General features: G+C 49.9%; 1 protein-coding gene across 2 annotated transcripts; it reads left to right on the top strand.

The window, feature by feature from the left end:
• On the top strand, positions 1–25,585 carry ALKBH5 (alkB homolog 5, RNA demethylase). 2 transcript variants are annotated; one of them, XM_059147892.1, is made up of 4 exons: positions 308–1,865; positions 10,867–10,947; positions 20,394–20,549; positions 21,366–25,585. In XM_059147892.1, exons 1-4 carry the CDS (start codon positions 1,096–1,098, stop codon positions 21,541–21,543), a joined length of 1,185 nt encoding a protein of 394 aa, XP_059003875.1. In that variant the 5' UTR covers positions 308–1,095; the 3' UTR covers positions 21,544–25,585. The 2 variants fall into 2 exon arrangements, with proteins under 2 accessions (XP_059003876.1, XP_059003875.1); XM_059147893.1 differs by lacking the exon at positions 10,867–10,947 and having other exon boundaries at positions 1–1,865.

The following is a 25,585-nucleotide window of genomic DNA, read 5'->3' as shown; positions in this document are numbered from 1 at the left end:
TTCTGCGGCCGTCGCCGTTTGGACTTAGAGCTGGGACCCAGTGCTCTCGGCCCAGGAGTTTGAAAAGTTTCTTCTGGTTTCATAAGTTTCCTAAGGAGTCTGAGGGCTTTTCTCCGTTGGCGTCTACATTCCGGCACTTACATAGCCACCCATTTACCCTTCAGGGGTCCTCGACGCCCTCCACGCAGCTAATTAAGTGACGGACGCAGTAGCCAAGGCGACCGCTTGATCGACAGGCTTGCATGCAAACCAACTTCCGGAAGCTGCAGTCTGGGCCCGCCCGGCGCGTGGCCGGTGACCCAATGAAAGAACTGGAAACGCCAAAGGGGGCGGTGACGGGGCACCCTAGGTTGTGGCGGTTCCTCGGTGGTTGCGCGTTGAGGGCTGAGGCGTTTTCGAGCATTTGGACGATGCCGTGACGCAGCATAGCGACAGCGTTGACAGCGTGAGCGCACCCCTGTGGAGGGAGCCATTCGGTCGCGGAGGTGGCGCGTCAAGAAGGCAGGTTGCTATTTGAGGGTGCTCCCTCGGAGCCCTTCAGTGAGTGGGGGAGGGGCGGCGGACGCCGAGCGGTCCCCGTCTGCGCTTGCGCCGGCGCCTCCGGTGACCCGGCCTACACGGACGCGCATGCCCGCTGCGCGTGGAGCCGCGGTGGCCGGCGGTATTGCGCGTGCGCGCCGAAGAGCCCGCTGAGGAGCGGCGCTGGCGGACGTCGGGCGGACGGCCCGTGACGTCGTGAGGAGCGCTTTAAAGTGCGGGCTGGGCCGGGCGTCTGAGGGTCTGGCTGGGAGTCGGGTCGGTCTTCCGCGGCTGCCCTCCGCGGCATGAGGCGCTGCCGGCGCCTTTGGTCTCTGGGACGTGGAGAAGGTGGAGGAGGAGGAAGCCTTGTTGCTGCCACCGCTGCATGACCCCCCGCCCCTGAGGCCCGACCCCGCGCCCGGTCCCTTGACGCCCCCCGCCGGGTCCCCCGGTCTCGCATGGGGGCTTGGCGCTGAGGAACACTTTTTCTCCCGGGGCGCCGGGGCGCGTTCTCCAAGAGCCATGCCCGGCCGCCCCTCCCGCCCCGGAGGACCCTAGAGCAACGTCGCGGGGGCCATGGCGGCCGCCAGCGGTTACACGGACCTGCGTGAGAAGCTCAAGTCCATGACGTCCCGGGACAACTATAAGGCGGGCAGTCGGGAGGCTGCGGCCGCCGCCGCCGCCGCCGTAGCCGCCGCTGCCGCTGCCGCCGCCGCCGCCGAGCCTTACCCGGTGTCCGGGGCTAAGCGCAAGTACCAGGAGGACTCGGACCCCGAGCGCAGCGACTACGAGGAGCAGCAGCTGCAGAAAGAGGAGGAGGCGCGCAAGGTGAAGAGCGGCATTCGCCAGATGCGCCTCTTCAGCCAGGACGAGTGCGCCAAGATCGAGGCCCGCATCGATGAGGTGGTGTCCCGCGCCGAGAAGGGCCTGTACAACGAGCACACGGTGGACCGGGCCCCGCTGCGCAACAAGTACTTCTTTGGCGAGGGCTACACGTACGGTGCCCAGCTACAGAAGCGCGGACCTGGCCAGGAGCGCCTCTATCCGCCGGGCGATGTGGACGAGATCCCAGAGTGGGTGCACCAGCTGGTGATCCAGAAGCTGGTGGAGCACCGCGTCATCCCCGAGGGCTTCGTAAACAGCGCCGTCATCAACGACTATCAGCCCGGCGGCTGCATCGTGTCTCACGTGGACCCCATCCACATCTTCGAGCGCCCCATCGTGTCCGTGTCCTTCTTTAGCGACTCTGCGCTCTGCTTCGGCTGCAAGTTCCAGTTCAAGCCTATCCGGGTGTCGGAACCGGTGCTTTCTCTGCCAGTGCGCAGGGGAAGCGTGACTGTGCTCAGGTAACCCACCTGGGAGGAGGGGGCGGCCCTGCATCCTGCTGCCATAGCTGCCCACCCTCAGCCGCGGGGCAGCAGCAGACAGGAGCCCGCGCTTTACAGTTCTGACCCATTCGTCTGGTTTTGGGGGGAGGAGGGTGTGGAGGGAAAAGGGGTCTGTGTTTAAAACACGTGTAGTAATAAAGTAGGGATCGGTCAGGATAACAGTCTAGAATTTTGTATCCCGAGGGCAGGTTTGTCATGATCACACAGGCTTGACCAAGAATTGATACAAAGGCGTCTTTCTAGAAGGCTGAGATTTAAGGAGGCTGTTTCCGTGTGTGATTTTAGCAAGTCACTTTCCCTTTTTCTGGGTCTCTGTTTCCAGATCTGTGCTTTTCTGAAAAATAAGTTGAACTCTTATCTGAAAGTCTCTCCAACTCTGCCGTTTTCATGTTTGTTAAAAAACAAAAACAGAAAAACGAAGGACATGTGTGAGGATTTCTTAACAGCGAAAATGTGGAAGGAAGGTCCCTGAGATTAATAGATGCACATTCTCTCTTCCTAGCACAGGGAGTGACTTCGCTGGAATCAAATAGGTTAGTGGCTGGGGCAGAAATAGGGTGCAGCGGACTCTGAAAATTCAGCCCCTTTTGCCTGCCGAAGAGCCTATTGGGCCTTGGTAAGAATGTGTTACCTGTTACCGGGGCCCTATGAAACCAAATAAAGCAGATCTCTTTACCTGGTATTTGGCTTTGTAGTTGCATCAGCCGCAGAACTTAGGTTCTTGGCCTATTTTGGGTCTCAGATCTTGCTGAGAATTCACTCAGTACCCTGGCCCCCAAAAAGGTTGCCTGCTGGAACCCCTTTGTTGTTTATATAAAGTGGAATATTTGTTTGGAGGCTGCGTCCTTCCAGCCCTAGAACAAGTAACCTAGCACTGTACTTCAGTAATCCCCAAAACCTCTTAGGAGCTCTAGATTGCAGCTTCTCAGAGCCACTGCTTGACCACCGAATTCTAGTATAGGATCAGGACATGCTGAGTTTTTGTGATCTGCTTAACCTCTGAAGTCTGTGCCATGGGCCCTGGTCCTGGGGAGAAGCGGGTACCCTGGAGCCCTCTTAATATGAGGCAGGCCACCAGTCTCATTTAACAGCTGAGGCTGCTTCTGTATTTGAGGGTGGCAGCAGAGCCTTGTGATACCCCAGCGTCTCCTCACGGGGAAGTTTGGGAAGTCATTGGTAGCCAAAACAGTACTTTGCATCTGAAATGTAAGACAGCCACTTATCCTCAGGTGCCCCTTTGTCATTTGGGCTTCAGAGCTTGTCCTTATCTAAGTGGTGATCCCAGATTGATGTCTTAGTAGAACCCTTTAAGGTGGGATTTCCAGGGCAGACCCTCACAAGTGGCTTACTCTGTAAGGCAGTTTGGTGTCTGACTTCGTTGAAGGGCTCTTGATGCTAAAAGGACCTCACACAAAGGCCATTTAGTCTCTTAAGGGGATAGTAATTTTCCACATAGTCACAGGTCTTTAAGGTTGTCATGAGCTGTAGCAGTGGTTGGACGTGTAATGGGTGGTCATAAAAAATAGTTTGTGACTCTGAGGCTTTCCTGTTCCCCAGCACGCGTGCACACACACATTCCGCTGTATTGAAGAGCAGAAGTTTCAAGTTCTTAAAATGCAGGTCTGCTAGTGATCAGCAATAGGATTGCATCATCAGGAAAATTTTCTTCATCTTTTCCTTGGGATAGTGAAGTCCTAAAGCTTTCCCAGTCTCTTCCAGCTCCCTAATTCTGACTTGGCTGTAGAGTTAATGTGGGAGGCTCAGCCATATCCTAAAAAGTGCTGCCCCAGGCTTTGAATCCAGCTCGGCTGTCATTTGCTTTGGCACCTTGTGGGTGTTTTTTGAGCTGGCTTTCCCGTCTGTAAAGTGGGGGTAATGCCAACTTCAAAACCTGTTAGAACTAAACACGGTGATTGGGTGTTTATACAGAGCCTGGCACGGAGTGGGCTCCTAAATGGATATTTGCTTTCATACACAACCTTTTAATGATCCCTTGCTCTCTTGTTGGGGAAAGGGCTAGGCATTTGGTGGAGCCTACAGCATGGCTCTTCCCTTCATGGAGTTCACAGCCCAGTGGAAGCCACGGGCAGTTACAGCCCAGGTAAGTAACTGCAGGAGTACTTTGAAGGTGGGGGAACTCATTTTGGAGTGTTAGGAGTTTTTAGGAGGAAATAAGGTAGAACTTGAAGGGTGAGTAGAAGTTAGCCAAGCAAAGAAGTTAGCAGGGAGATCACGGAAGCTTTGGTGGCAGTAGCAGAGAGTAGCCATAGGTAAGGAGCGGGGACAGGTAGATGCTAACTTGAGGCTGATGGAATTCAATTTTAGTTCTACCTTTCAACCTGGACATGAAGTAGAGAGTCTGGCGAGGCTTGCCATGGGAAAACAGTACATCAGATCTTCTCCGTAGTAATACTGTTGACATATTGGGTTGGCTGATTCTTCGTTTTGTAGGGGCTGGTCTGTGCATTGCAGAATGTTTAATAGCAGCCCTGGTCTTTGTCTACGAAATAGCAGTTTCATCTTCATGGTGACCAAAAATGTTTCCCAAGTATTGCCAGCTATCCTGGGGTAGGTAGGGCTGCAAAAATCCTTCCAATTAAGAGCCACTGCTCTAGGGTTCTGGATGTCCCTACTAATTTTAATTATCTAGCACCTGCTTACTTAGTGTACTCTGTTTACTTGGTATTCAGGTGGGTGAACACCTGTCTGTTAGTAGTGCCTCTTTAAGTGCTCCTTGGGCTTTTCCCCAGGCTGGTAAGAGGGGATGCTTTCTTTGACTTCCGGGTGTGTATCCCAGCCCAGAAGTGATGAGCTGTAAAGCTGCAGATTGGAACATGGGGGCTGATGAAGATAGTGGTTCTCTGCAGGTGGGGAGGGTTTTTAGTAATTCTCATGTGACTCAGACATTAGTTGTTGGTGGCAGTAGAGTCTATACCCGTTCCAAGGCTACATGGCAGGAATACTGTTTTATGTGTAATAGTTGTCAGCGTAGACGTTAGCATATGGCAAACATTGACTCAGCAGTGTCCAAATGTGGGCATTTAGAGCATTGCCTCACAGACCCCTCTGAAAATGCTTTAAGTGTCTTTCCAAACCCAGTTTTTGTTGTGGTTGTTTTTGTAACCTTCCCATGTTGGGCCTGGTTGGGTCCCTCTTAATACTGTTCTCCAGGGAAATAAGGATCTTTCACCTCTTTCTATCAGTTCTTTTCACATTCTTTCTCCTGTTTTCTGTAGGGTGAAGGGGCAGATTAAAACACATTTTAGTTGGATTAATTAGAATAATTACCTCAAGACTAATTGCTTACTTGCTGCTACTTTAATCACTGCTCCATGGTCTGTGGTTGTGGCCGCATGCCCAGAGACCCAAGCCTTATTAGCCACCTGTTTGGAAATGACTGTTACCACCCAGCCATGGGACATGCAGAGGTGGGCATAGCCTGTGCCTTCTAGGTAAAAACTGATATTGGGTGGAATGGGCACCCCTGTTCATTCTGGGCTAAGGGCTGATCTTATTCAGCTTTTGAAAGCAATATTTAGCTTTCTGGCTTAAAATAGTTGGGAAAGTAGGGCAGATAGGTCCTGGGCCACATCTCTTGTGTGCAGTCTGATTCCATGAAAGGGGGAGGAACCTCAGGATGAAGTCAGGGCTGTGCTCTGCGTTCTTAGGAGGAGCTCTGGGCCAAGGGGATTGGCTGGCTTTGGTTGTGCCAGGCCTAACAAGAAGGCAGCAGCAGCAAATGGAAGGAGGCTAGCAGGTAAACCATGGTCTTAATCATGAAGCTCAGAGCAAGCAGAAAGTAAACAGGCCGCACAGATTTCAGGGCTGGCTGGCTGGCCATTTTCGCCTGGGGAGTTGGTGTTCAGCCTTTGCTGAGATACGGTGCTAGCTCTCTGGAGGCATGGGCTCGTCTTTGCAGACTTCTTCCTTGGGGGTGGTAGGTATTAAATGTCCTTTTCTAAGGCCAGTGAGGTCCTCAGGATAGATTGGACCTTGTTACCAGAAAACACAGATGGGCTTTTCTCTCTACACCTTATTACCTACCTCCTCCCCCAACCAAGAAACCAAAAACCAGGATAGCATAGATACTGAAATCAAGAGTTTGATTAGAGTTCCAGCGTCACCACTTTAGCTGTTTGACCTTGGGTAAGTAACTTAACCTCTCCGGGCCTTAGTTTTTCTCTGCAAAATGAACTATTGATGGCATAGAGTTGTTAATGGAGATTGAATTTCACACTATTGAATGCTTGAAGTTTAGGTAAAACGTCTTTGGAGATGAGCTACTTTCTGTGCTTAGCTACTCTCTAATTATACCTTGATGTGGAGAGAATTGGGACCTGGAACAGGTTGACCTTCCTTCTGTATTCATTCCCAGGACTTCTCATAAAGCTAGACCATGTGTCCTCTTAGAAGGTTAGGTCTGGTTATAATGAGCATGAGCTCACAATCCCACCCCTGTGCCCAGGTGGCTGGCCTGCTGTTCCCCAAAGCCCAAGTTTCTTAATCCTCTAGGCTCATTAGGAATGTGAGGCAAGCTTGTGGGGGCTGTCCAGAGCAGGTAGCTATAGCTGAAGGAAGGTTGTCTGGCAGTGCTAGTGATCTTGGCCAGTCCCTCCACCTCTGGTTCTGTTCTGTCCCGGGCAGGGCACAGAGTGGATGGAAAACGGTCACTGTCTTGGAAATTCACCTTAACACTGTCTCCAAAACTGTTCCCTAGAGGAGAGATGTACAGTCCTGCACAGTCCCTTAGAGTTTTTCAGACTCATTTAACTTGCACCTAATCCTCTAAGGAAGGATTTGCTGTGAGAACTTTTTTTTTGTAGATGTAGGAACAGAATAGTTGAGTCCAACACACATTTCATTTAGTGTCCATTGAGTGCAGAGATGAATAAGGCCTTTGCAGCACTTTGTCTTACAGGGAAAACACAATTTCCACAGGGCCAGACATAGTAGTAAAGGAGGGTGGGTGGGTGGGTGGTTGGTTGGTGTGGGGGAAACCCATCCTGGGGGATTTGAGGAAAGCTTCCCTGTGGAGAGGAAAGACTCTTAAGAGTCACTGTAAGGCATAGTGCTAGTGGGTTACAGAGCCAGGTCTGTCACTCTTGATGCTTGTGCTGGTCACTGCTATATGGGGTGGGGGGAATTTGAAAGGGCTCAGCCCAGGCAGGGAGCAGAAGGCTGACCAACATGAAGTATTTCCTCTTCTTTCCCTGTGAAAACAAAGAGCAGGAGGCACTGAAACTTATCTTCATGCCAAGGGTAGGGCTGGACCCAGGGCGTATTAAATTTCAAGCTGGCAGACTGGGACTTGCAGATAGTTTCTCTTGTGGTAAGTAGGTTCCTTAGCAGTAAGTAATCCTCTGTGGTCTCTGCTGGACATTTTCTGTTGAAGTTTAGCCAGAAGAGTTTCCTTGGCCAGGACTTAGAGCCTCCTGCTCCCAGAGGAGCCTGAGATACTGAGGAGGGGTCAGTGGGCCATGTCACAGCTGCTTGGAAGTTCTAGAAGACCAGTGCTAATGAGCTGTTCAGGTGCATTCAGTGACACAGTCATTTCTGGGGTTCCAGGTGGTTTTACCTCTGCACTAGCTCTTTTGAGGCCTGTGTTCAGTGGCACAATTCTGGAGCCCTTGGGGAGTGGGGGCAATTAAGATTTATTTGTTTTTTAATTTAAATTTTAATTTTTTTATTATCATATAACGTATTGGGCAGATAAGTTTGTTTTTTTTTTTTTTTTAAAGATTTTATTTGTTTATTTGACAGAGAGAAATCACAAGTAGATGGAGAGGCTGGCAGAGAGAGAGAGAGGGAAGCAGGCTCCCCGCTGAGCAGAGAGCCCGATGCGGGACTCGATCCCAGGACCCTGAGATCATGACCTGAGCCGAAGGCAGCGGCTTAACCCACTGAGCCACCCAGGCGCCCCGGGGCAGATAAGTTTTGACAGACATCTGGGTTTACTCCTTCTGCATTAAGGGGAGTGGGTCCTTGCTGAATATGGGAGGTGGGGTCCCCAGTTGCCTATAGCCGTGTCAAACAGACTGATACTTATTAATAGTAGGAAAGATTGCCTGTGGCCAGTACTTCAGGTTCAGGCTTTAGAAATGTGCCTTGGATTACCTTTGGGGAATTGGACTTAGCTCTTTGGGGGAAGTCCTATGTTCATACAGGACTCTCTTGCACCCTACACCTGTATTTTCCCAGTTTGGAGTGACAAGAGCCTAGAATGAGCTCTAGAACTAGTCCTGGCCCATGAGGCCTCCTCTGCTGGCAGATCCCCATAAGAGGAACCCAGATCTCATTTCCTTGGCGTGTACTGAACCCAAGTCTCTAGCTTCCCCCAGGGTGGTCCAGGGCCTCTGGCTTGTGTCCTGTGCTTAGTAAATGGGAATGCTGTGCCAGGCACAGTGCATTATCTAAGTTAATTCTCACAACAGCCCTACAGTTTTCAGGGGGTGCCAACCCTGTAGTCATAGAACTCTAATTCTTTCTTCAAGGGAAGAGGCAGTGTCCCCCTTTTTAAAATCTTAAAATTGGGGCGCCTGAGTGGCTCAGTAGGTTAAGCATCTGACTTGATTTCAGCTCAGGTCATGATCTCAGGGTCATGAGATCAAGCTCGGTGTTGGGCCCTGTACTCAGTGCGGAGTCATCTTGGGATTCTCTCTCTCCATCAGCCTCCCCTCTCCACTTCTGTGCATCGCATCCATGGTGTCTCTCTCTCTCTCTCAAATAAGAAAGAAAATCTTATTAATTGTTAGTGGTCATAAAAGAATACCTAAGTTGTAAAGCATAACAAAATAAACACCCAAAAGCTACTGCTGTCCTTATTACAGATGAAGAAACAGGTTTAGGTGCCCAGCAAGTGAATTCCCTAAGGTCACAACGCTAGTAGGCAACAAAACTCAGATTCTCACTCAGGCCTCTTCAACTCCTCCAGCTCTGTGTGGCATTTTTCGCTGTAGGCCTACAGATATTAATAGGTGTTATCTGAGAGAAGGTTCTTTGGTCAGTGCTCAATTAAACAAAGTCAGCAGATTCTTTTGCTGTAGTAATTCTCAGATCTCTTAACATAGTCGTGCTGTTTTTTAACTCTTCAATGTTTTCCACGTTGATTTGATTGTGGACACTTATCCTTAGTCTCTTCTAGGACTTATGTTCACAGAGAAAATTGAAAACCTCTGGTCTAGGAGCAGCTCAGAGAAGGAATCTTTAAAAGTTCTGGGAGCGCCTGGTTGGCTCAGTCAGTTAAGCATCTGCCTTCGGTTCAGGTCGTGATTCCAGGGTCCTGGGATCAGGCCCTATATCGGGCTCCATGCTCAGTAGGGAGCGTGCTGCTGCCCTCCCTGCTTGTGCTCGTGTGCTCTTTCTCTCTGTCAAATAAATAAATAAATCTTAAATACATAAGGGGCGCTTGGGTGGCTCAGTCGTTAAGCGGCTGCCTTCAGCTGGGGTCGTAGTCCTGACCAAGCCTCACATTGGGCTTCCTGCTCCGTGGGAAGCCTGGTTCTCCCTCTTCCACTCCCCCTGCTTCTGCTCCAGCTTTCACTGTCTCTGTCAAATGAATAAATCTTAAAAAAAAAAAAAAATCATTTAAAAAACAAGCCACAAATAAATAAATAAAGGTTCTGGGGATGCCAGGGTGGCTCAGTCGATTAAGGGTCTGCCTTCAGCTCAGGTCATGATCCCAAAGTCCTGGGATTGAGTCCCACATCAGTCAGGGAGCCTGCTTTTCCCTCTGCCTGCCACTCCTTCTGCTCGTGTGTGCACGCACGGTTACATGCATGGTGTGTGTGTGGGTGTGTGTCTCTCTCTCTGACAAATAAATAAAATGTTCAAAAAATAATAATAAAATAAAGGTTTTGTCTCTCCCAGCATGGCCTCAAAGCAGAGGGTTTTTTTTCCCCCTCTTGGACTTATTTTTTTATTTGTCTTGCTTCTAGTTCTTGTTCACATTGGGGCAACCTGACCATTTTGAGGAGTTCCTCCCAGGCCTGCAGTGTTTCTAACAGTTACATGGTTGTATTTTTAGTTGCCCTTGAGAAGGGAGCTGATGAGCAGCCTTGGAGAGGAAGATTTGCGGTCTAGGGGTGGCCAGGGAAAAGCTGAGCGAGACCAGACGAGGTGTTCACCTCCCACTATGCCTGTGGCTGAGCGTGGGTCTGGCTGTGTAGAGCCCTGCCTCAGCTCCATGGAGGAACTTGGGGTGGGAGTGCCTCTTGGGTGCCAAGCTCCTGGCGAGGGCATGTGAGGAGGCTCAGGATGCTGAGTTTGCTTCCAGAGTTTCAAATCGGAAAGATGGTAACTGTGAAGAGGACAGTCATCTACCCACATTCATTGGTCTAAGCAGTTTTTTAAATTGTGTAACTTGATGAAAATAAATAGATATTCGAGTGTGATGGGAATTCTTAAAATATCCCAAACACAGCTGTCTTCAAGATTTTTGGATCCCCCCAAATGGAGGTTTTTGAAAGCTTGTTTTCAAGTAGACAAATTGTCTTTTTAAACATTGCAGCCTTAGTTCTCTCTGGTGACTCAGGGCTGTCAGTGTCTGCCTAGGCTTCCTCTTTGTGCTGAAGGGTGGGGGGCGGGGAGAAGAGGAGGAGGTGGAGTTCTTGTCTTCTCACCAAGGTTTGGCCTGAGTCACTCTAGCTGTCTCCAGAGTGATTAAAGGTGTATCTTCTTGGGGGCCCTGTAAAAGAAGGGCTCTTGGCTTGTGTGGAGGGAGAGATTGCTACTCTGGTTTATACCTTCAGGCTTGTCTTTGCCTCATCCCAGGTTTTTTTCTTGACTGGCACAACCTGGATCTTAACAGATGAATTCCCTTTCCATGTAGATCCTTGAACCTCTCAGAATAACATGGCAGCGGTGTCCATAAAACCTGGACCATATTTCTCTCTCTCTACCCTCTGGGAACTTCGGTTGTCTGTTCACTTTCCAAGCTCATATGCTCTGTGTTTATTTTCAGTGGATATGCTGCTGATGAAATCACTCACTGCATACGGCCTCAGGACATCAAGGAGCGCAGAGCGGTCATCATCCTCAGGAAGTAAGTGCCCCGGTGTCTGGCACCTGCAGGCCTGTCTGGAGATGTAGGTCTGGATTCTCTTAGAACTTGGCTCCTCTGTATCAATAGCATAGCAGCATGAAGCCTGGGAGAGGAAAAGGCTATCAGGTCTCCTACTTTTTTATTTTAATTCTTTGAGGAAAAAGCTGTTTTGTCTTTTCTTCATTGAAAAATTAAGTTCTGTGGTTGTTTAACTAGGGAGTTGGGGGCTGAGCAAAAGCGTATGCTCCCTGTGTTTATGGATACAGTCTTGAGACAAGATTTAGGGACCCCCTCTTCCAGACCTCCCTTCCCCCTCTCTTTTTCCCCATCTCTTTGGTTCTGATTTGTCACATGTGATCTTGCTGATTATTTTTAGACTGCGCCTTAGCAGCCTGCTTTAAAAATGCCTGGGTTTTCACTTCTGGGAGGAGCAGGGAGTGAGAAGAGGAAACGAAGGTGGGAGGTTAGGCTGCAGTGTTTAGCAGGTGTATAGCTTGTGGCTGTCTCTCCTCTCTGGCCAGGAAGTCAGGGATATATTGACCAATATCACCAGTCCTGGCCTCTTCCGCACTTCTGGTTTTCTGCTCATGGGATGAATGGACTGAACCAAGCGGATGCTGGGTCAAGACAGTCTTGTCTTTAGAGTGGAGTGCAAGAGCCTAGATGATTGTCCAGGGTTGTACAGATGACAGTGAGGAGAGCAGAACCAGTGCCGGGACATCCCCTACCCTACCCTCCGCACCGGCTAGAACACAGTGTCCTATAGCTTGTCATCTTTTTTTTCTTCTTTTAATTTAAATAAACATTATTTTTAGAACAGTTTTAGATTTACAGAAAATCGTAAAAATAGTACAGAGTCTCTGTACTCCAAGCACCATTTCCCTGATATTAACGTCTCGTATCAGTAAGATATGTTTGTCATAGTCCAGAAAGCAAATTGATATATTATTATTAACTGAAGTTCCTATGTATTGGGATTTCCTTAGTCTTCTTGTGACATACTTCTTCTGTGCCAGGACCCCACATTACATTTAGTTGTCAATCACCTTAGGCTCCTCTTGGCTGTCACACTTTCTCAGACTTGCCTTATTCATGATATCACTGGTAAGATATTTTGTAGAACATCTCTCCATTGGAATTTGGCATTTTTCTCCTGGTTCTACTGGGGCTCGGGGTTTGGGGGAGGAAGACCACGAAGGTGAGGCCCACTCGTCTTCCATCCTATCTAGGGCACAGGACTTCTCACTGTTGACGGCGACTGGGAACACCTGGCTGAGGTTGTGTCCACTGGCTGCGCTCTGCGCTCTAAGTTCTTGCTTCCCCTGGGGTAGGAGGGAAATCTCCGTGCACAGCCGGCCCATAAGCAGTGGGGAGTTAGCTCCAGCTCCCTGAGTGGGGAGTCGCCGCCCAAGTTACTTGGAATTCTGCAAGGAGATTTTGTTTCTTCTTCTCCTGTTCATTCATTATGTCTTTATTCAGTTGTTTACTTACATCAGTATGAATTCATGGGTATTTGTTTTATGCTCCAGTTATGCCAGCTTTGGCCATTAGGAGTTTTTTCTCTTCTTTTTTTTCTTTCTCTCTCTTTTAAGTACATCCTTATTTTCTGGTTTGCCATCTTTTCTTTATTACTTATTTATTTTAAAGATTGTATTTATTTATTTGACAGCGATCACAAGCAGCAAAACAGCAGGCAGAGAGGGGGGGAAGCAGGCTCCCCGCTGAGGAGAGAGCACAGTGTGGGGCTCGATCCCAGGACCTGAGCCGAAGGCAGGGGCTTAACCCACTGAGTCACTCAGGTACCCCTGACTTACCATCTTTTTAGCTTCAGTTTATAACTGAAAGCATCTTGGCCTTTTGGGTCTAGAATGCCAACATAATGTGGTGGATGAAGTCTCTTTGGCATGTCTCTGCCACTTTGTCAAGTCAAAACTTTGAGTATCTGTTGTACCTGTGTAGCATGGAAATGATAGAGACCTAAAGGACGATCCTGGGGTGCAGGTATAGCACCAGGCACATGTGGGAGCTGCAGACGGGAGTCTGTATAGGAGCTGGCAGTGTCTCGCCTCTAGCCTACAGATATTCCCAGAATTCATCAGAAGAAGGGTTTTGATCTGCCTTTCTGCTTTCTTTTCCTGTGGTTCCCAGCACAGGCCAAAACCCAGAACATGGAAGTGATGCTGTCCAGAGTGTAGCTCCCTTCTGGCCTCGTCTCCCCAGTCATTTCTTCCTGGGCTGTACTGGCACTTCAGCTACAGCCAGGGATAAGTGCCCCACCTAGGCCAGGAGCTTGGAGAGGAACCCCCAGGGTGATACAAAACCAGAGCAGCAACTTCCCAGGTGTTCCCTGCAAGGCTCTCAAAATAGTTTATCCCAGGGAAATCTTCACTGGAGGTGCAAATGAAGTGGCCATAGCTGGAGTGTCAGATCATTCTTCCAGCTGTTTCCTTCCTCTTCGGCAGTTACTCCCTTACTTGCCATCTCAGGCTGGCTGGGTTGGATGCTTCTCAGTAGAGTTAGGAGCCTACACTGTTAATCAGGTCCCCTGGAAGCTCTTTGGCTAGCCGGGCTCCTGGCAGTGGTCTAACTTTGGAGAATGACTGTTGAAAGGTCAAAGAGCATCAGTCATCTACCAACTTGAATGGGCCCAAGAACCAACCACAGCCTGGGTTAGATGGCAGAAACACAGAGCTTTGGTATGAGGGGGCTGGAGAGGAATGGGAAGATGGCCTTCCGCTTCCCTGGGTCAGCTGAGCTAGAATACCGCCCAGCTATAGAGAGAGAACTCGGGACCAGACGAGAGACCCGGGATAAACACTAGGCTCCTTGTTGGATTTTGCCTGTCCATCCAGCCTAACCTTTTGGAGTTTTCCTTGTTGTCTTGTCCTCCACACTTACGTTAAAGTATTGCAGCTCCTAGTGTGGTCCACAGGCTTGGATCCTTGCAACAGTGTGACCTCTGTTAGAAATGTTTTCCCATCAACATGTTCATCTTCCTCCACATCCTACCCTGCAAATGACCCACCTATGCACAGTGAAAGTTGGTTGACCTAGCCATCCCTCAAGGCTCAGGTGCTGACTGTTTTGACACGCAGAAAGCATCAGACACATACCTGTAGCCCTATCAGTGTATCCCCTCCCTCTTTAGATTGTTAGAGCCCGTATACTTGCCATTGTGAATTTCCAGATCTGCATTCTGTGGGGACGGGGGACCCTGCTCATCCAGACCCAGCACTGAGGCCCAGCCCAGAGGAGATACCAGAGGGGGACAACGCAGGTGAATGAGGAGCAGCTCCAGAGTAGTTATATGGGCTGTTCTTAGAAAAGGACAAGCTAATGATGGGATGAAAAACGGAGCATCCTGGCCCAGACACTGCCCAGACATTAAGGATGTGGTCCTGATGGGCACCTGGCTGACTTGCTTGCTGGTGAGGCCACATCTGGGTGGGTGGAATCTGGGCATTGAGCCTGGCCCTGCTCCATAGACAGAGGGGATGGAGCCAGGCTTGCTTTCTCTTAACTTTGGATAAAAATTGCACAGGCTCTGGGCGCCTGGGTGGCTCAGTGGGTTAAGCTGCTGCCTTCAGCTCAGGTCATGATCTCAGGGTCCTGGGATCGAGTCCCGCATCGGGCTCTCTGCTCAGCAGGGAGCCTGCTTCCCTCTCTCTCTCTCTGCCTGCCTCTCCATCTACTTGTGATTTCTCTCTGTCAAATAAATAAATAAAATCTTTAAAAAAAAAAAAAAATTGCACAGGCTCTTGTGGGAGGGCCTAGGGCCAGTCAGAGCTGGGACAGTCTTAAACGCCTCATGGGGGGAAATGGGTGGGTAGCCACCAAGTGCTTTTTGATTCAACACAGTGTGGCATCTTTGAATGTGAGTCTTCAAGTGTGTGGCACCATTGTTTGTCACAGAGAAGACTCGAGGCTAGGAGTGATCACCTGAGAGTTTCCCCATGAGTGGAATCCTTGGGCTGCAGCTCAGTGTTAACAGTCCTTTCGGGGTCACAGCCGGTAAATGGCTGAGGAAGACCTTGAACCCGGGTCTGCTGGTGTGTAATGGAGCTGGCATTTTGCATGCTAGTACACCACCATCAGAGTAAACACTGTCTTAAAACCACAAAGTGTATCTGCTGGAGCCCAGCAAATAGATTTAGCAGTTATATCCAGCTTGGGTAGGGGTTGGGGATAGGCTGGGACAGGGTTGGTGAATCTGACTCCTGAGCTAGAAATTGCTGGCCAGGCAGAGATGGTAAGCCTGGGACTACTAGGTGGCTCAGCTGGTTAGTGTCTGCCTTCAGCTCAGGTCATGATCCCAGGCTCCTGGGTTCGTGCCTAGCACGCGTCAGGCTCCTTTGCTCAATGGGAGTCTGCTTTTCTCTCTCTGCTCCTCCATGTGCGCGTTCTCTCTCTCTCAATTAAATAAAAATTCTTAAGAAACACAAAAACAGCTCAAAGGCTAGAAGGTACAAAGTATAGAGGATCTCTGTAGTTGCAGGGAGGTGTGGGAAGGAGGTCTTGGATCAACACTTGATCATCAGAGATGGGTTGTGGGCCTTCAGAGCCTTCATTTGGTGGCCAGGGCACCCAGTCCCTTGGCCTTCAGGAGACACCCTGGTCTGCTTATAAGACCTTATATTCCTGCGCAGCTAATCTCCAGTTAATCAGATAAAGTGGCTCAAGGCAGTGTTAATCGCCCATTTCTTTGCTTTTGGCTAAGTGAGCTCAGTGCAGTGGGTTGAAGCTGGGAAGAGCAGCTAGAGGTTCATTTGCCAAATGTTAACCAAGGCTGGTGTGTGCCAGGAAGCAGTGGGGTGAGGGATTTGCATGAGAGAGATTGTAGGCAGCCGAGCTAAATGGCTTATTTGGTCCTTCAGACCAGGGGTTTGCAGGGGTCAGGGGGAGACTGTTCCTGAAAGCAGAGTAGCCCAAGTATGAGGCTCTGTGATGAGGGGAGGGTGGGAATGGAGGGTGTATTCTGGGCTTCGTCCCTTGGGGCAGGGGTGGCCAACTCTTGGCTTCCCTGAGTTGGCCTGAGATATTGCCCCCATCAAGACATGTGCCATTGTTTTGTCTCCAAGATTCTCATCCCCTGGGCCAAGAGTTAGCCCACCTTAGTTTCCTGGTCCAGTGAGTATGTGTGTACATGTGCATTTATCCTGCACAAGGAGTGGGAGAGCATTAAGACCACCTGGAGGTGAAACTGACTTAGGCTCCTGGCCGGCCTTGCCCTTTCTTCACTGAAGACAAGCTGGTTACTTGAGCCCTGTGTTTTCTCATAAATTGGGGCAGCAGTGGTGCTAGGGATGGTTAAATCGAAGAATGCCATGCCTGCTTCTCTGAATTTGATGAGTTAGGGGTAGGGGATGAGGAAGGCTGTGTCCAGTCAAGGTAGGATATGAGTACAGGCACAGCGAATGAGAGGAAAGGGAACCTGGAGATAGGTTGTTTACTGGCCCAGGCCAGGGAAAGCAAGCTTATTGTCTGACTGCCTGGTGTTGTGGAGGATATCAGTACCTTACCAGGCCTGAACGGGAGCTTCCTGGGCACCCACGATGCTGGCCCTGTTGTCTGGCTATCATCTGTGCAACACTGGCTTCTGGAGCCCTGAGTTACAAGTATGTGGTATGACATGTTGGTAATCAAGTTGAATGATTTGGAGAGGCCCTTGGGGCCTTGTTATCTTGCAGGCCTGGGTATGGAGGTATTCTGGAAGCCTTGCTAGGACCATGGGCCTTGGGTGCCCTCTCTTTGGGTTATACCCCTCACATGCTTTTTAGACTCTTTGAGACTGGTGTGGAAGCCTGCTAGGGTCAGAACTGCCTTGCAGGCAACAACATGTGATGTTGGAAGGAGTTTGGTGGAAGATGGGGAGTGGTGGCAGGAGGTCTGAATGCTGTTGCAGGAGAGACAATGGTATAGGTCTGTGCTTTGTGGGAATCTGACACTCTGGTGCTGGAGCTTAGACCTAGAGGCCCAGGTCACTCAGTAGGCAAGGGTTGCTCAGACAGGCTTGCCACACTGCCTCTCTGCTCCATTGGGAATGTCCAGCTTTGTAAGCACAAGGGTGCTTGGTGTGAGGGTGGAGCCAGAAGTTGAAGCATGGTTGGCCTGAGGCGCAGGCTGGTTCCTGGTCTCCTAGAAATGGTGTCTGCCTGGACAGCAATCTGTTCTGTTGCAGTGCAGTGAGCCCACCTTCAGAGGCCTTCATGGGATAGTGGCTGTGTGGCTTAGGCCAACAACTTGGTCTCCAATTAGTATTGCTGCTTTCCCATCCTTACAGTGGGAATAGTCCTCCTCAGCAACTTCTCCAGAAGATTAGAGGATTCAGTGAGTAATAAAGGAACAAGAGGAGAGCTCCTGGGATGGTCAGCCCCCTCTCTTCACCCTCAGGTCACATGTTAATGTGTTAATATTAATGCTCAGTCATCCTCCCTTTGGTTTGGCTTCCTAAGTACCTCTGCCCAATCCCTGCTTTTGTCCTGGGGGTGTCCTGATGCCTGGGTGACCTGGTATACCTGGGGTGCCTTTCTGTAACCCTGTTGACTCAGATCTTAAGCCAGGTGTCTTTGCCTCTTGTCATCTGAGGAGACCCAGGCCCAGCCCTTACTGCTAGAACTTCCTGACTTCAGAAGTTTATGGATATGTTTGCTGAACCCTGAGGGGTCTAGCATGCTCCTTGAAAGTTAGCTGCCTTTTAAGAAGCTGTTCTCAGAAATTAAGCTACCAGTGGGCACTGGGTTTGGGATCTTGCTTTAGCCTGGCTTCCTGCAGCATGGTAGCTTTTTGGAAATGGAGGGAGGGCGGAAACTCCTCCAGCTATTCTGAGATGTACTTGTAAAGCCCCAGGAGCACTTTCAGGCCCCAGAACTTATACTGTCCCAGAAGTAGGTACAGGAGGCAGGGATTTTTTTAGTAGGTCCACCTCCTGATCATCTCTTCTCTTGAGGCTGCATCCTGATGGCAGTGGTATTGTCATGTGCAGAACCCCCTTCCCCTCCTTCAGGCAGTGAGAGAGGAGCAGAGCCAGTCTGTGTTCTTGGCCTGACTAGTTTCATACCTGTGCCCCTAACCTCTCCAGCGGCTCTACACCCATAATGGGGGGGATGAGGCCTGACCTGTTAAAGAGGAGGTCCTTGGGTTCTAGTGATTTCTGATTCCCACCCTTGTGTCTGGGTGTTACCTGGCACCTTCTCTTCCCCTTAACCCCTCTCAAGAATCTTAGACGTGAGGGGTGCCTGGGTAGCTCAGTCGGTTACATGTGCCTTCAGTTTAGGTCATTACCTCCAGGTCCTGGAATCCAGTCTGGCTTCCTGCTCAGCAGAGAATCTGCTTCTCCCCCTCCCTCCCTCTTTCTCTCCCTCCCCTCTGCAACCCCTCCCCTTTTTAAGTAAATAAATAAAATCTTTTAAGAAAATATTTTTTAAACTTTTTTTTGTGATTTTATTTATTTATTTTTAAAGATTTATTTATTTATTTGACAGACAGAGATCACAAGTAGGCAGAGAGGCAGGCAGAGAGAGGAAGGGAAGCAGGTCCCTGCTGAGCAGAGAGCCGGATGTGGGGCTCGATCCTGGGACTCTGGGATCATGACCTGAGCCGAAGGCAGAGGCTTAACCCACTGAGCCACCCAGGTGCCCCAGTGATTTTATTTATTTTGGGGAGAGAGAAAAATGGTGAGCATGAATAGGGCAGAGGGAGTAGCAGATTCCCTGCCGAGCAGGGACCCTGATGTGGGATTCCATACCAGGACTCTAGGATCATGACGTGAGTCGAAGGCACACCGCTTAACCAGCTAAGCCACCTGGGCGCCAACCCCCTGCTTTCTTGAAAGTCCTAGCCTTGAAGGAGGCCACTTGATTTCTAGACTCTTAGAACTGAAGGAGGACCTAGGGACAGCCACATTTCTCCCTACTTTGTTTAGATGGAGAAGGCCCAGAAAAGGATGGTGATTAGCCTGGATTCTAAGTGGCACCATTAGGGTTGGATCTTCTTCCTTTTGCTGCTAGATAGGTCCTGGTTCCCTGAGCCTGGAGGGCTCAGAGTGGAGGCCGAGACTGGTGGGCCAGTGAGTACAGCTGACCGTTCTGGTTTCTCTGTACATAAGGCCAAAGCAGGGAGGCAGGCAAAATTGCTCTGCTGGTCTGCCCACCACTTTGGGCCTGAGGGTGTTAGAATGTTGTTTCCCAGCTAGAAGGCGCCCCCTGCTGGCTTCAGGAGAAAAACCACTGCCTGGCATCAGAGCCCTGTCATTCCTGCTTGTTAGGCTTGTTTGGAATCTCACCTGGGCTTAAACTTTTTTCTCCCACGACTTCCAGGACCCGTGAATTACCATAACCTTTGGGATCTAGTTTTCCCCATCTGTTTACAGCAGGTTAGCCAGTTGGGGGTAGGTAGAGGGATCTGTGAGTTTTGCATGCAGTTGTTAAAAGAACACTGTGTGCCTTAGGCCAGGGCAGCTCTTGGATTTCCCTCCTGCTGTCTTCCCTGCAGTGTTCTTGTGAAGGTGCTCTGCTCTGACCACAGCACCTTCCTCAGAACCAAGTGACTACTTTGTGCACAGCTGCCTACAGGAAGGGTGCCTTTAGGGCCTTCTGCCAGATGTGTTCCCATCACTCCCCAAACCAGGCTTCTCCTGCCCCTTGCTGGTACCAGCCTGACTTGCCAGCCTTCTCTGTATCACACCGGAGTCGGGGTTTCTTCGAGGTTTCCCAGGCTTAACTTCCTCTTGGCCTGGCTTTATAAAGGACTCCGATCACTGCCCCGTCCATACTTCCATGTTTTCCCTTTATTGGGCAGCATGTTCCTTAAAACTTAGGCCTAGTGCTCAGCGGGGATTCTGTCTTCAAAAGCCCTTTGGCCTTGACTTAGTTAGCATCCCGTAACCAGCAGAAGCTGCCAGGTGGCTGTAGTGAGATCAGAGCCAAGTGTGTGAATGTTGAGTTGGGCCTGGACTTTCCTGGCTCTCCCATAGCTTTAGTGTTACTGTGTAAGAGAGTAGAAGAGTCTCTTTTCCTTTTGTAGGCCTGGACCAGGTGAACCTTCCTTCCTGTCTTGATATTTCAGGAAGGATGAGGGCATCTGCTGGAGTATTTTGGGGCCCTCAGGAGTCTGGCAGGTGGAGTGGAAGCCCCTGGAGAACCTTTGGGCTGGAGTAGGGTGAGTGGGGCTGCTTGTCCAACTGAGAGAGCGAGCCCTGGATCTTTCCCCTGGTGTAGCAGATCCCTATCACTAGAGGCCTCCAAACAGAAATGTTCCTCTTCCTACTCCTAAGCCTGAATATAAGAAGGTAGGTGTTTGCAAGTCAGCCAGATCTATTTGAACTAGGAAGAAACTGAGGCACAGAGCGAAGGCTGCTGGCTCCCCTCTCCCTGGCCAGAGAATGGGTCTCATGGGGCCTACTCCCTTCCCAAGGCCCACTGGTGACCCCATGCGTGTTTCCTTTGCAGGACGAGATTAGACGCACCCCGGTTGGAAACAAAGTCCTTGAGCAGCTCTGTGTTACCACCCAGCTATGCTTCAGATCGTCTGTCAGGAAACAACAGGGACCCTGCTCTGAAACCCAAGCGGTCCCATCGCAAGGCAGACCCTGATGCTGCCCACAGGTACTCAGCTTCCGGACCTTCAACAAGAGCCAACAAAGCAGCCCCATGGCCCGGCTGCAGGGTGAAATAGGTGGGGGAAACCTGGGGTATGTGGTTAGAAGCGTGGCATTGACCACTTTTCCAAGCCTTAATGTCTGCTTCTAGGTCAGTGGAATTGGCGGCATTCCCACCTAGCCCGTGACCAGCTGCCTGCACCCTTAGAGAGCAGGGCTTGGGATGAGATTCTGACAAGTGGGAAGGCTTTGTGGGCTTCCCATGACTTCCTTGTTCCATCCACCCAGACAAACGCTCTCATGAGTACTTAAATGTTAGGAGGGAAGCTCGGGATGTGGAAGATAGCAGACCAGGGATCCATTTCAGAAGAGTTGGGGAAGACTTCTGGGAACGTGTTTAAGCTGTGATGAAAAGGATAAGGAAGCCATATGTGAAGTCCCATCTAGGCTAGAGATACTGGCCTGAAACCCCGAGGCAGGAAGAGCTTGCTGGTCAGGGGCTAGTGGAGTGGGTGAGCAGAGTGCGGGGAGGTGATGGCAGGACCGGGCAGGGCCTTGAGGCTGTACTAGGGAAGGCCGCCTCCTGTCTGGCAGCCTTGGTGGTGTCCTCGACTCAGCAGATCCCCCAGGGTAATTGGGAAGTGTTTCCGAGACTAGGTGTGGCTGCTGCACTTAGTGGGCAAAGAGACGATGCCAGTGTTTCTGCCATTACCATCCCTTCTGCAGAACCGCCGAGCTGGAGCTCACCATCCTGCAGATGGTGAGGGCCCAGCGCAGACACAGAGGTGTGAGGGAACGCTTCCACCCACCCCTTTCCTTGCAGGCCTCGGATCCTAGAAATGGACAAAGAAGAGAACCGGCGCTCGGTGCTTTTGCCCACACACCGTCGGAGAAGTAGCTTCAGCTCTGAGAACTACTGGCGCAAGTCCTATGAGTCCGGGGAGGACTGCTCGGAGGCGGCAGGCAGCCCCGCCCGCAAGGTGAAGATGCGGAGGCACTGAGGTGTGCTGTGCGCCCCTGGGAACTCTGGTTACTCCTCACGTAGTTGCCCCCTCCTTTTGTTCAGTTCAGTTTTTTGGCGTTTTGTTTTTGTTTTTGTTTTCATTTTTTGGTTTTTGTTTTTTTGATCCTGAATTTTTTTCCTCGGGTTTGTTGCCTGTTAAGGCTGAAGAACAGAATTGGCTGGGACCTGATTCTCGTGTTCTCGGTTTTCCTACGAAATGGAAAGGCTGTTGGCATCTATAGGGGACAGAAGCTCATGCTGGAGTGGCCAGTAGGGATGTGGGGTGCAGCTGTCCTCAAGTGGGGCTGTCAGGCTGGGTTTATTTAAAAGCAACAAAATGTTTTGGTTAAGAAAATTCTTGTTTTGCTTTAAATGTAAATCTTCTCAGTGTTGTAAATGAAGTTCAGTCTTCTGCCCCTTTCCCTTCCACCTGTGTCTGCGTGCTGGGTTGAGGTCTCATGCTCCTTATTGGTTCTGCCGGAGGCCTGCTGTCCTCCCACCTCTCACCTGTTCTCCAGGGCCTGGAAGCCTACACAAGTACCCTTTCCTCCCGCAGCAGAGTTGTTCAGGATGACTGGGTGGAGGTTTAAACAGTCCTCTGCCACCCCAAAGCTATTGGCTGAGCTCCCGGGCTTCATCTGTGTCCACTGGCCTGCTCTGCCCACGGGTCCTTGAGCTGCTGAGGGGCTGGCTACAGTGGTCCTGACCTTTCTTGCCAAGAGCACACGTCTTTGCTGGGTTGCTTCTTTCAAGCATATGCGTGTGATTGTACGGAACAGTTAGACTTACCATGTTGGGGCAGTTTTAGGAATGGTTTCTAGCTAGAGGGACTGGTGTCCTTCCAAGTCTAGCATTTGGGGTATGGAAAATTGTTGTGGTGTGTGGTAGGGTTTTTGTTTTCTTTTGTTTTTGAGTTATTTTTTTCATTTGATCTCCAGACTTTTTCCTAACCCTTTCCTTTCTCCTTCATTGGCCAGCTTGGGCCTTCTCTCCATGTCATCCCCATAGGAAGGTGCCTGCCCACCTGCTCTGTCTGCCTGTAGCATGCATCCAAGGCCAGAGCTCAGGTCTGCAGACTGGGTTGGTGCCTCCTCTGCCTCAGGGGTGTAGGAGCTGGGGAAGGGGCTTTTAAAAAGTAATAAAAGGAAAAAGATAATAAAGTTTTTGGCAGTTCCCACCTACTCAGATCCTTGAAGGTTGCAAGGTTTTGATGATGTAGGTTCATTAGGAATGTCTCCTTGCCAGCCATGGCTGAGACCCGGGCCTGCTGAGAGCAGAGGCTTTCCCAGTCCCCAGGCTGCCACCACCCCAGGGGGCCTTGTCTTACAGAGGCCCAGGCCTGAGGCTGCAGAAGTCTGGGGCAGCCATCATCAAGAAGTCCCCTCTCAGGGGCCAGAACTCCTTTGCCAGCGTGGATTCAAGTCGGACTGCATAACTAAAGCAGTTGCAGGTTTATTTTTCTTACAGCTTTTTTCCCAAAAATGATTTGTAGTTGTGTGTGCAGCACTTTGCCCTGATATGTGTGCTCTACAATAAAAACCAAATCTAATATATTTTGAAACAGTTGTCTGATACTGTTAAAAGAGAGGATTTGCCTTTGGTGCTTCCTTAATCCCCTTATTTTCTTAACTCTGAACCCGGGCTGGGGAGGCCAGACAGAGTCCTTTGCCCATCCAGGTCCTCACGGGAGATAATAGGGCTGAAGGCCGACAGTGAACTTGCCCTTTGCTTACTGTGCTCTCTCCCACTCCAAGGAGGATGGACCAGGTGCCCAGGATGCCGTGGTCCTGCAGGAGCCAGGATCATACCCTGCTGAATTTTGAAGCCCTTCCCCCTTGGTGTGATTAGATAGGGTGTGTGCCAGTGAAGGAGGGACAGGGTGAACAAAGGCAGGGAGAGCCTGGCCTTTATAAAAGATAGGCAAGTGGTTTTGCTCGTTAAGCAAATTCTTGAGTTCCTACTATGTTCTGGCCAAGCCCTCATTGTGGCCTCATCAGTGAGTAAAAGTCTTGGTCCTTGCTTTCAAGATGTGTACTACAGAGTTGTGGGATACAGTAAGAGGCTTCAGCCAGATGTGTTTGTGTGGACTGGCATTGGGGCCCAGAGGGTTTTAGTCCCTCCAGGTTCTGGACCTGGCTGCCAGATTCTGTTCAGCTTGGGTGTAGAGTCTCCCTCATTGATTTCCAGTGCCCAAACCAGTCTGGCCAATTCTTTGCTGTGGAGACCTGGCAAGTCACTTACCTGCCCATTTCAGAGAGGAGAAGAGAGACTCTAGAGGGAGCAGGTGACCGGCTAGGGCTCAGTCCTGCAAATCGGTGACAAGATATAAAGGGCACTGGGGGAGAGCCTCCATATGCTTTATAGCTAGTTGGGCCTCCGGGGGTAGACAGGGCCACAGTTGCCCCAGAGAGGAGACATTAGAGCTGAAAGGGATGGTAACTTGCTCAAAGTCATCTAGACTACATGGCAGAGGGGGACACCTCCCACTCTAGGGCCCAGGCCCCTGACTTGGACATAGAATGGGCGCTCATATGCAGGCCTGGGGAGCTGAAACTCTACAGTAGCTGTGACAATCACACCTGGGCTCTTCCTAGTTCCAAAAAGGCTCTTTGCTCTGCAGAAATAAGGGACACAGAGACCAGGGGAAGGGGCTTTGGCCCTTATGGGTCCTGCTGTATCACTGGCTTTAGTCTCTGCCCAGCAGTTCCACAGCATCCCATCTCTGGACTAAACTAATTTTCTGAGTAGTCCCTAAGCCTGTGGGGATTCCGTACCTGACTCCATGAATCTGACTCTGCCCGCACCCCAGTCTTGCACACAGTGGGTGCTCTAACAACATCTGGCACCAGCCCTGCCTTCTTAGGTACCTCATCCCATTCCTTCAAGCCTCCTGTGCTGGGGGAAGTTGAGGCCCAAAGTCCCCTTCATTCAAAAATATGAGTGTCCTACTGTGTGCCAGGCTCTGTGCAGGGTACTGAGGATACAAGACCTGGTATAGATCTCTCACACACACGGCTGTTCCAAATTGTGCCAGCATGAAAGATGTGTAGCACAGAAATTACGAATAAAATACACAGTACATTCTAGCTCTGTATAGCCAAGTGTTCTTATAGAAGCCTTTTGTTGATCTTTTTTGATAGGTTCTTTTATTTGTAGCGTGCCGGTGGTTGTAATTCAACCGTGATACGGCAAATGGAGTTGGATCCCATTGCTGATAATAGTTTTCCAGGGCTCCTGTAACAAATTACCACAAACTTTGTGGCTAAAACATCAGAAATTTATTTCTCACAGTTTGGAGGTCTGAAATCCAAAATTATGATCACTGGGCTGAGATCACAATTCAAACCACGCTCCTTCTGGAGGCTCTAGTCCTTGCCTCTAAAAGCTTCTGGTGGCTGTTGATGTTCCTTGATCGTGGCCTGGTAACTCCTATCTCTGCCTCTGTGGCCACATGACTGCCTCTTCTGTGGGTACCAGATCCCCTTCTGCCTGTCCCTCACAAGGACACTAGTGATTGGATTTAGGGCTCACATGAATGATCAAAAATAATCTGCCCATGTAATGATCTTCAGTCACATTCACAAAGTGAAAAAATGTACAAATTCCAAGGATTAGGAGCTGAAATCTTTGGCGGGGGGGCACTGTTCAGCCTACTACACTACTCTTTTCCAGATAGTCTGTCACTAAATCTTATACATGGCCTACTGATTTCTCATTGTTGGAACAAACTATGTTAATTGGATTGAAATTTCTCAGCCTCAGCACTGCTATTAAATTTGATCCACATTATTTTCTCTACTGATTTCTTAAATCTAGACCTGTGCTGTCCAATATGGCAGCCACTGGACAGTTTGGCTGTTGAACACTTGAAATGTGGCTGGTTTGAATTGAGATGTGCTTTAAGTGTCAAATACACACTAGAATTTGAAATTAGTATGAAACAGAATGTAAAATATATCATTAGTTACTTTATATTGATTACGTGTTGAAATGACAATATTTTGGACATACTGGGTTAAATAAAATACACTTTAATTTCA

This window comes from Mustela lutreola, chromosome 15 (assembly GCF_030435805.1).
Source record: "Mustela lutreola isolate mMusLut2 chromosome 15, mMusLut2.pri, whole genome shotgun sequence".
Classification (NCBI taxonomy): Eukaryota; Metazoa; Chordata; class Mammalia; order Carnivora; family Mustelidae; genus Mustela; species Mustela lutreola.
The sequence above is the reverse complement of the archived record's forward strand: the minus strand, read 5'-3'. Positions and strand labels throughout refer to the sequence as shown.

What these genes read in the sequence shown, in the direction of transcription:
- ALKBH5 (XM_059147892.1), top strand. Translation starts at nt 1,096, where the DNA reads ATGGCGGCCGCCAGCGGTTACACGGACCTGCGTGAGAAGCTCAAGTCC. An exon ending in GGAAGCGTGACTGTGCTCAG is followed by an intron (nt 1,866 to 10,866) that starts GTAACCCACCTG and finishes GTTTATTTTCAG; the next exon opens with TGGATATGCTGCTGATGAAA. An exon ending in GACCCTGATGCTGCCCACAG is followed by an intron (nt 20,550 to 21,365) that starts GTACTCAGCTTC and finishes CTTTCCTTGCAG; the next exon opens with GCCTCGGATCCTAGAAATGG.